General features: G+C 43.6%; 1 protein-coding gene across 1 annotated transcript in view; it reads left to right on the top strand.

Moving 5' to 3' along the window:
- Positions 1 to 15,228, top strand: part of EPHA10 (EPH receptor A10) — a 50,167-nt gene that overhangs the window by 23,092 nt on the left and 11,847 nt on the right. The window contains exons 6-7 of the mRNA XM_006886465.1: positions 9,871 to 10,001; positions 12,851 to 13,022. Of these exons, the coding sequence (XP_006886527.1) occupies positions 9,871 to 10,001; positions 12,851 to 13,022 (303 nt within the window). The remainder of the gene's footprint in view (positions 1 to 9,870; positions 10,002 to 12,850; positions 13,023 to 15,228) is intronic.

The following is a 15,228-nucleotide window of genomic DNA, read 5'->3' as shown; positions in this document are numbered from 1 at the left end:
TTCCTGAAATATTTCAGTGTTGACCAGTTCTTTTTGGTACAGCGAATTTGTGTATTCCCTCCATTTTCTTTTGATGCTTCCTTGATTATTCTAGATTTCCCCATAGTCTCTCTCAGTATTGCGACTTGAGGCTTGAATTTGCTTTTTAGTTCTTTTCGTTTTAGAGATGTGAACGAGTTCTTCCCTTTTTATTGTCCAGCTCCAGCATTCTGCACGTTGCATTATAATACTGTCTTCTCAAGCTGCCCTTTGAAAGATTCCATTTATTTCTTTTACTTAGGCATCTCTTCCCTTTGTTTTGGTTTCCTGATGCTCTGGTGCAACTTTCTGAGTCATATGATAACTTTAAAGTTTTTGAGAAACTGTTTAACTTTTAGGGGCACTTCCAAATTATTGAAAAAATCTAATCACCTTTTTATATTCTCAGTACCAATGTATGAGGGCTCCAATTTATTATTGTAGTTACTGATTATCATTCTGGCAGATTTGAAAGGAACTCTAATGGTGCTGTGAATAAGGCATCCAACTGCTAAGTAGAAATCAGCAGTCTGAACTCACTAGCAGCTCAAAAGGGGTAAGATGGAACAAGCTATGTCTAGAAAGATTTACCACCTTCAGAATCCTACAAGTGAGCTTTACTTTGTCACTACAGGGTTACTCAGGCTGATTATAAAATGGTCAGCAGTTCAAATCCACCAAGCGTTTTGTGGGAAAAGGATGAACAGTCTCTTAAAGATTTATAGTCTTAGAAACATGGTGGAGGGTGATAATGAATTGGAACCAATTCAATGGCAGTGGGCTTGGCTTTGGTTTTAGTGGGTATGAATGTGCTTATTGGCACATTTGTGTGTTTTCTTTATGTTGTTGTTATGTGCCATCGAGTCACTTGTGACTCACAGTGACTCTGTATACAAGAGCCCTAAACTCCATTCTATCCTGTGCCAACCTCGCTGTCTCAAATGCACTCATTCCCACCACTCCAGTCACAGAATCGATCCATCTCATTGAAGGTCTTCCTCTCCTTCACCATGCCTCCACCCTGCCAAACGTGATGTCCCTCTCCAAGGACCAGTCCCTCCTTGCAACATGCCCTAAGTATATCAGATGAAGCTTCAGAATCCTTGACTTCAAGGAGCATTCTGGCTTCACCCTCTCCAGAACAAACCTGTTTGTTCTCCTAGCAGTCCATGGTATATTCAACACTCTTCTCCACCACCACTGTTCAAAGGCATCAATTCTCTTTCTATACTCCCTATTCACCGTCCAACTCTCTGATGCATAGCATGTAATTGCAGACTATAGCCTGGATCAGGCGCACCTTAGTCTCCAGCCTGACGTTGTGTTCTTCAGTACTCTTGAGAGGTCCCTCACAGCTGACTTTCCCAATGCAATTCATCTCCTGATTGCCTAGCTGCTGTTACCAAGAGTGTTGACTGTGGAGCCAAGTAAACTAAAACTGTTAACTATCTCAGTCTCTTCACCATCCATACTGATGCTGCCAGTTGACCCAGTGGTAAGAATCTTTGTTTTCTTGATGTTGCGCTTCAATCCATACTGAAGACTGTAGTCCTTGGCCTTTTGCAGCAAGCGCTCAGGTCCTCCTCAGTTTCAGCAAGCAGGGTTGTGTCATCCGCGTAACACAGGTTGTTGATGATTCTTCCACCAATCCTGATGCCACATTCCTCCTAGAAATGTTTATATTCTTTATTTCTCTGTGTGTGTGTACTGTTGAATGGGATCTGACTGGCACAGGAGGAGACTGACCTTCGTTCTCCAGAGGAGCATTTGGTGGATTCAGACCACTCCCGTTGGGGATTGCAGCACAGCTTCTTGCTCCCTCCTTCATTTTTTTTAAAATTAATTTTAATGAAAGTTTACAGAGACTTAGGGTTTCCAGTCATTCATTGTTGCACTTTTCTCCCTGCCCACCCCTCCCCCCATTCACTCTTCTTGAAAAAGGATTGAATTATTTTACTTTCTGTTGTTTAATTGTAGGAGTTCTTTATATATTCTGGATAATACAACCTTATCAGATAGATGTTTGCAAGTATCTCCTCTGATTCCATGGGGTGGATTTTTTTGGTTTTTTGGTTTTCACTTTATAGATACTATTCTTTGAAACACAAATATTTTTAAATTTGCTTAAGTCCAATTTGTTTGTTTTTTGTTTGTGGGTTGTTTTTGGTGTTGGGTTTTTGTTTTTTAAAATCAGACAGAGGAAACTATCTATTTCTATTTTAACTATCCCAGAAACCAGGAAATTATCTATTTCAAGAATACAAAGATTCACACTGATACGTTCTTTTTTTTTTTTTACAAGATCAGATGCAAGCTTTATTTAACATTTTTTAAAGATTTTATAATTTTTTTGTGTGTGTAGTGTAGATTCAGATCCGACTGGTACGGGAGATGGCCCCTCCTCCAGCGGAGCATCTGATGGGTTTTAACCGAACCTCACACCTTAGGGATTGCAGTGCAGCTTCTTGCCACTAGGCCAAATTATTTTACAGATTATGTTTTCATTCCTATTTTACAGATTATGTTTTCATTCCTAGGTGACTTCCTTTTTGTTTCTGATTTTACTGCTCCACGATTAGAGAAATAGATCTGTGCAATTTTTGTATCTGTCTTCACTGCTGAGGTTTTTTATTTATGGTCTGGTGTAGTAAACACATTTTAATTGTTCCATAGCTAGTTATTGTATTTTTTTTTAAAAAACTTTCCTTGTCATTTGCCATTGAATCAGATGTGCTGGCACAGGAGGAGATTGTCCCCCTTTCTCCAGTGAAGCATCTGGTGGATTCGAACCACACCCCTTACGGATTGCAGCACAGTCTATTGCCACTAGGCCACCAGAACTCCCTTTCCACAGCTGTTTTTAAATAAATAATGTGTATTATTTTTGTAGAATAGATGTCTACCTATTTATATTAATTATATTGCTTAATTATTTTATTTCTTTGTTGGCTTGATGTTCCAAAGATTGTCTAGGATTTTGTTACAATTACTTGGATTTGTAATGAATTTTCTTCTAAATATTTCAAGTTTTCTAATGCACTTTTAGTTACTCCAAAATATCTTATTTTCTCAATTTTTGTCTTGATTTTTTCTTTTACACTTGCTTTCTCTTCATGGGCTTCTTTTCCTGTTTTGTGGTGGCCGTGATTTCTTTTTTGATAACTGAAGATGCAAAACGGTCTTCTGGTTTCTGTAAGTTTCATACTAAATCACTTTCATAGGTCTTTTGCTTTATTCTGAGTCTCTCAAATGAAATTCCTGTTCCTTTACTATTAAATATTTTTATATGCCACATTTATTTTCTGTATTACCAAAGTATTTTCTGCTTACTTGTTCTTAAACAGATAGTTGGTTATTGCAAAACAAAATCTAAAGTGTGTAGAATGCCCTGTGGATTGATTGTAAAGCTTTCAGCTGAAAGTAATAACTCTCTTTCCAATGAACTTTAGCCAGAAGGGTTTCTAGTTCACATTATGATCCTAGAAGTAGATCTTGGCCAATTTAGCAGCTCAACAGTGTCCTCAAGAACCAGGTTCTGTCTTTCCAGTCTGCTATGAGGAAAGCTGATATTTCAAATGCCATAATGGTTACCCATGGTGGACAGTGTTTGGTAGAGCCCCCAGATTAAAACAGGCTTGGAAGCAGGAGTGGCGTCCACTTCCTAAACAGCGTGCCTCCAGAAACTCTATGAACATAGAGAAACGATGACAGTTATACAGCAGGGTTCAGGTCTTTTGATCATAGGGTTGCAATGAGTCGTCTTCAACTCAGTGGCACTTAACAACAACAACACCAGAAAGGGAGCTTTTTCCTGGTGGCAAGGTGGCTGCAGCAGATCCAGACATCACATCCTTACCATCCAGAGGCAGAAGAAGTTTCTTCCTTTGAGATATCTTTGTGTTTCCACCCCCACTCCCCCACCCCTGGTTGTATACTGTAAAATTGGATCTGACTGGAACAGGAGGAGATTGCCCCTCCTTCTCCCCCAGAGCATCTAGTAGATTCAGCTGCGCACCTCTGGGATTGCAGCGCAGCTTCTTGTCACTAGGCCACCAGAACTCCCTTTGAGATACCTTTTTAAAAGCAAGAAAGAAAGATTTACTAGAGTCTGCCCTCCCTTCAGCAGCTTTCTTTTCTTGGCCAGAAATGGATTACAAGCCTGCTACAAACTAATCATTGGCAAAAGGTAATGAGTGTAAACAGATGCCTTAGAGCAATCAAGATTTATCTGAGTTTTCTGCAAGGGACGGTAGACGTTGATTCAAAATCAGAATGTTCTTTACTTTTTCGGTAGTGTGTGTTATACTCTTGGCCCCACTGGGGGTCATATCTACAACTGAAGAGCAGATGCTTAAGCTCAGATTTTAGCTTTCTTTTTAGTCTCCATTAGGCTCCTGTCTAATGTATTTCTGGTGTTAAAATGGACCCTTCTCCTACCTCTACATCCTGGCCAACTAATGGCTTCGAATGAATTAAGTTAAAGAAAAATGGCACTTCCAGCCTCTTCCCACTTCTGTCCCTATCTATAGGGACTATGCCGCCTCTGTCTGGGAGCTGGGACTCCCAGTGGATTTATGGTGAGAGGGACAACCAGGGATAGGGAAGACTGCTCTGCAGAAATCAGTGGTGCAATAGAATGATGGTCACACATTGTCCACTTGACAAAGACTTTGCCTTCATTTTTTAAAGGGACAGTCTGTAGGGAAGGAATGAAGGAGCTTTCAAGTTATTTTTAGGATGGAAGGCCATGGCACTCTGTGGGTAACAAGGCCCAGGGGTTCACTACAATTGTGTTTTCCAATCTAGTTCCACTGGCTTTACCATAGGTAAAAACATGCTATTGCTCTTTCATCCTCGTCTGTCAATCAGCTGTCAGGGACTTTTAATTACTTTAGTATCTTTATATTTTTGTTGGAATTTGGAAGAGAGGTGGGGACTGCTAGAGAATACAATTTAAAACTAGAATTCAGTCATTCAGACATTTTTCAATAAGCCTACCTCTGTAAAAAAGCCCAATCTCTATTTCTTCCTTAACGTACTGCCATCTGATTTTTTATTTAACTTATATCACTATTGCCATCAAGTCAGAACCTACTAATAGCTGACCCTCCATTGAATTTCCAAAGTGGTAAATTGCAAAGGACTGGATTTCCCATCTTTCTTCTTCAGAGCTATAGTGCATTTGAACCACCAAAGAGCTGTAGCGTTTAGGTTAACAGACTCCCTAAGGACAAGGCCACTGGAACTCCCTATTGTGGCTATGAGCCCTTGAATTGGATCTAACTCAGAGATGACCCTGGAGCAGGTTTGCAGAGGCTGTAAATTACACTGGGAGAAATTGTTCTTTCTTCTGTGGAGCAGCTTGTGGATTTGAACTTCTTGCTTTGGGGTTGAAAGTGCAATTCTTTACCATTTGGCCATCAGCTCCCTCCCGCCCTTAAACTCTTCAAGTCAACTGTTAAAGCTAGTGGGTACGTTGAATCATCTAACTCTTAACCTTTCTCAGTTTATGGCCCTGTGACCACTGCCTCTTCTTGTTGGTATACTTGTAGAGAGTATTTACTTAGTGTCAGGTTTTGTGGCAAGTTCTTCATATACATCTTACACATAAACTTAAGCTCAGAAAGGAAAATCATTTGCCCATTGTCCAGAAGCTAGTATCTGGAAAAGTCAGGAAGGTTCTTTCTTAGATGTTCTCTCCTCTGAATGTTTATGTCCTTGTTTGATCCTGTTTCTCTGCTTCCTTTTCTTTAGCATCCTTTGTGGGCTCCTCATCCCTTGCTTCTGGGATATTCTCATTCTTCTCAATGTTAAGCCATCGTTTGTTATGATCCACACAGTCAAATGCCTTTGCATAGTCAATAAAGCACAAATAGACATTCTGATATTCACTTGCTGCTTTTAGCCAGAATTCATCTGACCTCAGCAATAATATCCCTGGTGCCACAGCTTCATCTAAACCCAGCTTTCTGGCAGTTCTCTATCAGTATACTATTCTAGCCATTTTGGGGTAATATTAAGCAATATTTTGCTTTTATATGATATTAATGATTTTGTTCTATAATTCTCACGTACTGTTGGGTCCCCTTTCTTGGGAATGGGAACACATATGGATCTCTTCCAGTCAGTCGGCCAGGGGCTGTCCTCCAGATTTCCTGGCATAGACTGGTAAGCACTTCCAGTTAGTATCACATTGATTCCTGGAGCCTTATTTTTTTGCCAATGCCTTCAGTGTAGCTTGAACTTCTTATTTCAAGGGTATTCGCTCTTGTTCATATGGTGGTTGTTGTTGTTATGTGCCGTCGAGTCACTTGCGCCTCATAGCGAACCTATGTACATACAACGGCCCTAAACCCTGCTCTATCCTGTGCCAATCGCACTGTCTCTGACACTCCCATCCCGACTATCCCAGTCACTGAATCAATCCACCTCATAGAGGGCCTTCCCCTCCTGCTCTGTCCCTCCACCCTCCCAAGCATGATGTCCTTCTCCAAGGGCCAGTCTCTCCTCACAGTCCAACGTGTGTTAGACGGAGCCTCAGAATCCTTGCCTCCAAGGAGCCACCCGGCTTAACCTTTCAAGGATGAATCTGTTTGTTTTCCTAGCAGTCCATGGTACTCTCAGTACTCTTCTCCAGCACCACAGCTCAAAGGCATCAATTCTCCTTCTATCCTCCTTGGTCATTGTCCAGCTCTCTGATGCATAACAAGTGATTGCAAAGACCATGGCCTGTATCAAACGCACCTTAGTCTTCAGAGAGACACCATTGCTCTTCAGTACTTTGGAGAGGTCCCTAACAGCAAACTTTCCCATGGAAATGCACCTTTTAATTTCCTGGCTACTGGTGCCAAGAGTGTTGACTGTGGAGCCAAGTAAACTAAGGCTGTGAACAATCTCAGTCTCTTCACCATCCATCCTGATGCTGCCAATTGGTTCAGTGGTGAGAATCTTTGTCTTCTTGACATTGAGCCTCAATCCATATTGGAGGCTGCAGTCCTTGACCCTCTGCAGCAGGTGCTTCAGGTCCTCCTCAGTTGCAACAAGCAGGGTTGTGTCATCTGCATAATGCAGATTGTTGATAAATCGTCCACCAATCTTGATCTCACATTTCTCCTCATAGAGCCCAGCCTCCCGGATAATCTGTTCTGCATATAGGTTGAAAAGGTATGGAGATAGGATGCATCCCTGGCGTACACCCTTCCCAATTTTGAACCATGCAGTGTTCCCTTGCTCTGTTCTGACGACTGCCTCCTGGTCCAAGTATAGGTTTCGCATTAGAACGATCAGGTGTTCTGGGATTCCCATTCTTCTCAGAGTCAGCCACAGTTTGTTATGATCCACACAGTCAAACGCCTTTGTATAGTCAATGAAACACAGATAGACATTCCTCTGATATTCCCTGCTTTCAGCTAAGATCCATCTGATGTCAGCTGCAATATCCCTAGTACCACGGCCCCTTCTAAACCCAGCCTGGACTTCTGGCAGTTCTCTGCTGATGTGCTCTTCCAGTCATTTTTGGATAACCTTCAGTAGAATCTTGCTTGCATGTGAAATCAATGAGATTGTTCTATAGTTTCCACACTCTGTTGGGTCACCTTTCTTTGGGATGGGAACAAATATAGATCTCTTGCAGTCAGTTGGCCAAGTGGTTGTTCTCCAGATTTCTTGGCACTTCCTTAATTTTTTGGTACCAGTTCTTTTTGATACAATGACTCTGTATGTTTCTTCCATCTTCTTCTGGTGCTTCCTGGATCATTCAGGATTGTGCTCATAGCATTTCTCAGTATGGCAGTTTGAGGCTTGAATTTGTTTTTCTTTTAGCTTGAGTTCATTCTTCCCATTTTACTCTCTGACTCCAGCTCTTTGCATATTCGTTAAAATATTTTGCTTTGCCTTCTTGAGCTGCCTTTTGAGATATTCTGTACAGCTCTTTTACTTTAACATCTCTTCTTTATGTTTTGGCTTCTCGATGCTCTAATGCAGTTTTCATAGTCTGTTCTGACATCTATTTTGGTTCTTTCTCCTCTGACTTCGTAATGACCTTTTGCTGTCTTCGTGTGTGATATACTTGATACCATTCCATAGTATCTTTTCTCCATAGTTAATCTATATATATGCTGAATAAATAATTCTCCCCCCCTTCTTTACTGGATGTTATTTATAAAATATCTGACCTGTCCAAATGTTTGTGGAGCAGCCTTTCCCACTGTATAGTAGCCTTAGGTAGCATGTTGCATTGTGGGGTTCCTGTCTGCTGAGACTAACATGGGTGAAGCACCTCCCTCTCAGGCAAATAATTCTTGAAGCTGTACTCTGTAAAGAGGAATGTAGGATTAGGATCGAAGGAAGACTCATTAACAACCTGCGTTATGTAGAGGACACATCCTTGCTTGCAGGTCATGAAACACTTGCTGCAGAAGATCATGGATTATTATGAATTATATCTCAACAGCAAGAAAACAGAGGTCCTTACCATTGGGTCAATACACAGTATCGTGATAGATGGAGATAAGATTGAAGTTGTTGACAACTTGAATCTTACTTGAATCCACAATCAACACCCTTGTTATCAGCACTCAGGAGACAAGGAGATGTATTGCTGTGGGCAAGTCTGCTGTCAGGTATCTCTCCAAAATACTTAGTAGGCTGATGTCAGTTTGAAGTTAAGGTACCCCTGATATAAGCCATAGACTTTTTAATCATTTGTTACAAATCTGAGAGCTGGGCAGTGAATAAGGATGACAGAAGAAGAATCAATGCCGTTAAGTTGTGGTGTTGGAGAGGGGTGCTGAATATCCCATGGATTTCCAGAAGTACAGATATGTCTTGGAGAAGATGAAGCCAGAATGCTCCTTGGAGGCAAAAGTGGAGAGACCTTGTTTCTCATACTTTGCACAGATTGCTAGGTAAGGCTATTCCTTGGAAAGGGACAACATGCTTGAAAAAAAAATGGAGGGTCAGCAAAAGAGAGGAAGACCTCCAACAAGATGAATTGACACAGTGACTGCAGCAGTGGGTTCAAGTGTGTCAGAGAAGATGAGCATGCTACAGGATAGAAAAGGTTCAAATCTTATTCATAGAGTGGCTGTGAGTGTTACTTGACTCCAGGGCACCTAACAACAACATCCCTTGTCGATCCCTTGGGATTTGCATACTAAAAGCTCATCTTCCTGCTTCCTAGGCAATCTTTCTCCGTGGGCAATCTCATCCATTCACATTCTAAGGCTCACAAACCTCTATCTTCTGGAGCTGATGTCTAGCTACTTTTTCAAGTTATTTTTTTATTTATTTTGTCTAGCTACATCTGCACATCATTTTTTCTGAACCTTCTGGACTCAGCATATCCAAAGTGTAGTAATACCCTTTCCTCCCTGTCAGCTGGGACTCCTGCCTTTCTTTCAGACATTAACACCTCTTGACTAGACTGCTAGATAGAATAGTCCAGGTCTTCCAGATTTTCTCTGATATCCCTCAAATCACAGAAACTATGGAAAGAACCAGAGGGATTAGCACTGATGCGATGAGTGAAGCTGGGACCTGGGGGGTGGGCTGGGTGGTCACGCAACCAGAAGTCTTGTGCTTGTTTTCCTCAGGAAACTGAGGAGAGAGCTGTAGAGGGATGGGCGCATCCCTCACGTCTCATCAAACCTGCCTACCAACCCTATAGTCTCCTCCCCTCTGGTCCTCAGGCCCCGCCCCTCGGGTCTCTTGCCCCGCCCACATGGCCTTGGGCTCCACCCTCAGGTTTTCTCTAGTCCTGCCCTTCTCCTCTGCATGCCCTACCTTTCCTGAGACCCTGACCCTTCCCTGCATTCCAGTCTGAGCCTAGAATGCCACATTGCTTACTTTCAGCGCACTGGGAGGATGAAATCCGCAGGGACCGAGTGGAACCCCAGAGTGTGTCCCTGTCGTGGCGGGAGCCTATCCCTGCTGGAGCCCTTGGTGCCAACAACACTGAGTATGAGATCCGGTACTACGAGAAGGTGAGTCAGGGGTTTGCATTGCCTGCAGTTGTCTGTCCTCTGGTCTACCGGGTTTCTTCCTTGCTTCTTTTCTAAAGGTGTGCACCAACCTCCTAAGTGACCTTCTGGACCCCTCCTTTCTGTTCCCCTCCACAAAATCGACCCCTCCCTCTATGCTGTTCTAGTCTCCATCACCACTAGTCGTCATGTCTCATGGTTGTCACCACGGCAGTGTCGTGTTTCCAGTTGACAGAGGTTCTCTAGGTCTAACTGAGGCTTTATGGGATAGAACCTTATACATGCAATCGGTGGAACCCTCTTGACGAAAAAAAAAGAATTTTCCCCTCCAATTTTGTAAAAATATATGACCATGTATGCACATTACTCAGTCCTGATTTGTGCTGGCAGATGTTTAACAATCAGCTCTCCAGGAAGATAAGTGTATGAATTATTATAAATTATGCCACTATAAAGTATGTGTAACGCATAACTTGCAAATGATAATAAAGTATATCATAGCATACCCTCTATTGGAAGCTCCATATACCCAATTGATTCTCCTAGAATACTTTCATTGATTTTTGCTGGCCTCTTGTATCTGTAGTCAATCTTTGTTTGCATTCCAACCATGATTTGACAAATGGGGCTATGTTTCAACCATTAACTCTTTCCCCCATAAATTTATTATGAAACTGCTTCAATCTGGTATGTAATTTGCTGTTAAGCTATTTCTCACCTTAGTGAGAAAGTATATTCATTAAATGAAACCCCTTTCAGCTTCAGCACTGTGTATGTCAGAGTTCCCCTCATTCCTCAGTGACAAGAAGGCAGGAACTTCTATTGGAAAAGCTTCATTCATTTCTTTGCTGACTCAGATAGTAGTTGTGAGTATCAGTTACCTTTTGAGAACTATGAGTGTGGGGGTGGACAGGAAGAAGGAGGGACTCCCGAGTCACTGACAGGTGTATAATCTGACATCCTAGAGATGATGCCTCTGGTTGATATGAAAAACCACGGAGGCGAAACATGCTGAGGGAATGGTGGTGAACTCCGTTTTGCTCATTTAGTATCCAAGGGCCTATGAGACATCCAGGTGGACTTGCAGGACTGAAGCTCAAGGGCAGTCAGAGAGTAAATTGAGGCTATTGTCATTGAGATGGTCACTGAAGGAGATGACCCTGGTGGGAGCCCTAGTGTTTAGGAGACGGCAGCATAGGACTTTGGAAAGAAGCTAGAAATGCAGCAAGTGCTTAGAAAGGGTCCATTGATCCAATAATCGGTAATCAGAGCATAGACAGACACCCACTCAAGGCTGAGCTGGGTGGATGTTGCAGGGTCCTTGCTAACTGCACCCTCACTTACCAGCTAGCTCTCCTTTTCCAGGCTTAGATCACCGGATCCTTATCCAAAATTGTGAATTTTCAGGTTTAGGGACTGTCAGAAGGTGAGTGGATGAGGTTGCCGAGTCAAAAAGAGGATCAAGTAGAAAAAGAGTCATATTTGAAAGATTGCCAGGAAAATGTCATGAAGCCCAACAACCAGAAGTGCGACTAGGCTACCTAGGTCTGCAGTGATGTCAAGGGGGCTTCTCAGCTCTATTTCTCTCTGCACGTCCACTGCAGCCTGCTCTGCAGAGACAGAGTGCATGCATAGCACTTTACAGTGGCCACAGGTGGTCAGCCTTACGCTCTGCGCCTCCTCCCACCTCCCACACGCTACCCTGCTCCCTAGTACTTCCGGTAACCATTATTATTATTATTACTATTACCTCTTTGCCTTTCCATGGCTTGCTTGTTCAAGTGCCTGGAAGGCCAATTCCAGTTGGCTGAACTTGACGCAAAGTCTGCCCCTAGTCCTGAATTCAGTAAAAACCAGGACCACAGAGTACTGGAGGCTGCCCTTTGAGGGGCTGTGATCAGATGAGAGCAGGGGCTGTAATCAGATGAGAGCAGGGGCTGTAATAGAGAGATGTGGGTAAAGACACAGAGCTAGTACATATGTGCTGGAGAAGGAATTGGGAAGTGTGTGTAGAACAATAAGCACTGATACTTCCTTGATGTACAACTCCATTTTAAGATTCACCTCTCTGAGTTTTATAATTTGTAGAGCAAGGATGCCAGTTTAAAGACTAAAGTGTACCTGATGCAAGCCATGAATCTTATAACAGAGGGATAAAAATATTGGCTCCATGCTGAAGGAGATAGAGCCCAGTAGTTGGCAATGAGTAGGTGTGCTGTCAAGGACAGCTGTTGCTGTTATAATGTTCCTATGGAGGACCTGGGGCAAAGCTCTTCACTTCTCTGAACCCAGTCTCTGTTAAACCAGCAATACCTCCGACTCTCCATGCCTTAACGGATAGGTGTGGAAATCAGATGACAAGTGGATACAGAAGTCTTGTGAACCTTCAAGGGTGGCCGGTTGTCAGCACTCATTTTCTCTGGAGCATTAGGCCCACAGGGCACTGACCAGTTCACCCAGGACCTCTATGTTCTGATGCCCATCATTTTCTCCCCCCTTTCTGAGAAGGCTCTCCCACTTTCCATAGAGTTTCTCTTACTTGGAGGTGTAGCTTGTGTTAGTTATAACCAAACGAATGTGGGAAAGAAGTGGGAACTTGTGATGGAGAATAAGATTGAAAATCCTATGGAAGAAATCTGTGTAAAGAAACCAGAGCTGCCACCCAAACATATACATGAAGAAAGAAAAAAAAAGAAATCTATGGAATTTCCCCACAATGCCTAGGGGCAAGGTCTTTCACCCAGTCCTTGTTTGGCTAGTGATGCTGCCCTAGCCTTCTGCCCCTTTCCCCCACTCTTTCAGGAGAGGGGTCTGACTCTGGGTCTGGGCTTCATGTCTCAATCCCTCTCCAGGGTCAGAGTGAGCAGACTTACTCCACAGTGAAGACAGGGGCACCTGCAGTGACCGTCACCAACCTGAAGCCAGCCACCCGCTACGTCTTTCAGATCCGGGCAGCTTCCTTGGGACCCTCCTGGGAGGCTCAGAGCTTCAACCCCAGCATCGAAGTGCAGACCCCAGGGGAGGGTAAGTGATGTGTACAAGTTGAGGAAGGCAAGCCTGGGCAGAGAGCGTCCTGGATGGGGTGGAGCAAGGACACAAAGAGAGAAGGAGATTGTGCCTAGTCCAATTAAGAGAGCTGCAGAACAGTTTAATTTCAATCTAATGCATGAACTCATCTGGACTCCACTGACTCCTCTTCATTGACATGAATTAGATGGACACCTGTCCAGAAAAAACTTGCTACTGAGGAACTTTTGACCAGCATTGACCTGTGGCACAGCTGGTGCCTCTCTGGCTCTTTTGACCTACCTGTGTCTGTGGAAACTTGTGCCCTCCCTGGGATTCCAGCCTTTCTCTTGGAAGAGTTGGCTGTGGGTTCATGGTCACCTTGGTCTCTGACTTCATGATTCATGTTCTCACTCTACTTCTTTCTCTCTGCTGGGATGTTGACCCCAGCATGGGTCACTGTCTCTTTACCCTCTAAAGCCTTGGAGTGTGGAGCTGACTTCACTGAAGGCAGGGATAAGGGGCATGAAGGGCCACTGCACTGCATCAGTCCATGAAACAAAACAAAAGGAGGTTTGTGCACTTTAAATGGGCGCATTGTCTAGTAGGTGGATTTTAGCTGAATAAAGCTCTTCTTATCAAAGCAAAACTAAACAAAAGCTGAACATGAGATCTGATCTGAGAACATCGCTGGCCTCCCCACAGTATTGTGCTGCCTTACTCCCACTCTACATTCCTTCCCTAGTGCCTCTCCCCACTGCTCACCCCCAAATTCCCTTCCAATATGTGTGCAGAGCAGTCTTGCTATCTCCTTTGTTGTTCTGTCTGCTGCTAACCCAGCCCTCAGGATCTCACCTCTATCTACCCGGAGCAGCTCATGAAAGTAGTTTCCTGAACAAAGGCAGTTCCCCCTAAGAGGCATTCTGGCAGCAGCTGTCAAGATAATAATTCTTTCCAACCTGCTACATGACTTTAATCCAAGATAGGAAGAGCTCTGAGCCCAAAGGGAAGTGAAGATAAAATGTTGAGGGAGTTTGAGCTCTGGGAAGGAAGACAGCACTTCTTGCTTGAATGCCTGTCTTGTGCCAGACCTTGGCCAGGTGCTGGGAAGAGGAGATTAGCGCGGAGTCTTGAAGGCTGGGGAACATTTGAATATGTGAAGATGGACAGGAAAGTCATTTTGGGTAGAAGAAGTCTTCTGAACAAAGGTTCATGAGGTTGGCTGGGGTGAGTGTGGAGGGGAGCAACTGAGGACTGTTAGCTGAAAAGGGCTGCTGATGTCCATTCGTTTGGTGCTTCTCCGTTAGAAGAGATGGCCTTTCCTTGTCCCCGAGCTCCCTTGCTGTGGCCGTGGCTATGGGAGGAGGAGATTTCTAATCTCTAGAACACTCTTTATAGTGAGCTCTGACCCCGACTTAGGCTCATGCTTCAGCGCTGTATTGGCCATCTATTTCCGCATAACATTAGCCCAGAGCTTAGTGCCCTAAAACCAAAGATATATATCCTCTTATAGTTTTTGTGATCAGGAATTTGGGTGCTGTTCAGTGAGGCGCCGTTTGCGTAGGTTCTCTACAAGCAGTGTCTGGGGTTAGGGGTTCAGGGAGCTTCATAGGGAGATGTTTACTAACGCAAATGCTGCGCCTGTGGAGCTTTGACTCCATCAGCGGCTCCTCGGCTCCTTGGGAGAAAAACGCACAGTCTCCTTCCATGTGATTGACAGCTTTGGACGGTCAACTCTTGAGTTGGTTCCAACTCCAAGACAATGACTGACTTTTTGAACTATCTCAGGTTTAACTGGGGGAGGATCTGCTTCCCTTTTCAGGCCCTCACTGCCTGTTTGCTTGAGACAACAGTTCTTGCCCCAAGGGCTTTTCCTTAGGGATACTTTTCGCATACTGAGTAGATTCTTTCAGAAATGGTGAGCAATTTGACAGCATCAGAGGGAGCCTAGGATCGGTAACCTCTTTCTTTTTGTAACCTATCCAAAGATAACGGGAGTTGGCGTGGCGTCGTCCATTGAGAATTGCACTACGAACCCAGAAGAGAAGAGCCTCTTCAGTGGCAGCTCTGCAAGAAGATCTCCTCCCTTGTGATTTCCTTTGGAAACACAATGGACGGTCAGCTAGGAGTTGATTCCTACTCACCAGCAATGAGAATAAAAGTGATCTCAGAAATAGCGTCTCATTGTTTCTGCCATGTTCTGTCCATTAGAAATGAGTCACTA

Source organism: Elephantulus edwardii, unplaced genomic scaffold, assembly GCF_000299155.1.
Source record: "Elephantulus edwardii isolate Elephantulus edwardi_28Jun2011 unplaced genomic scaffold, EleEdw1.0 scaffold00049, whole genome shotgun sequence".
Taxonomy (NCBI): Eukaryota; Metazoa; Chordata; class Mammalia; order Macroscelidea; family Macroscelididae; genus Elephantulus; species Elephantulus edwardii.
This window is presented reverse-complemented; position numbering and strand designations above follow the sequence as displayed.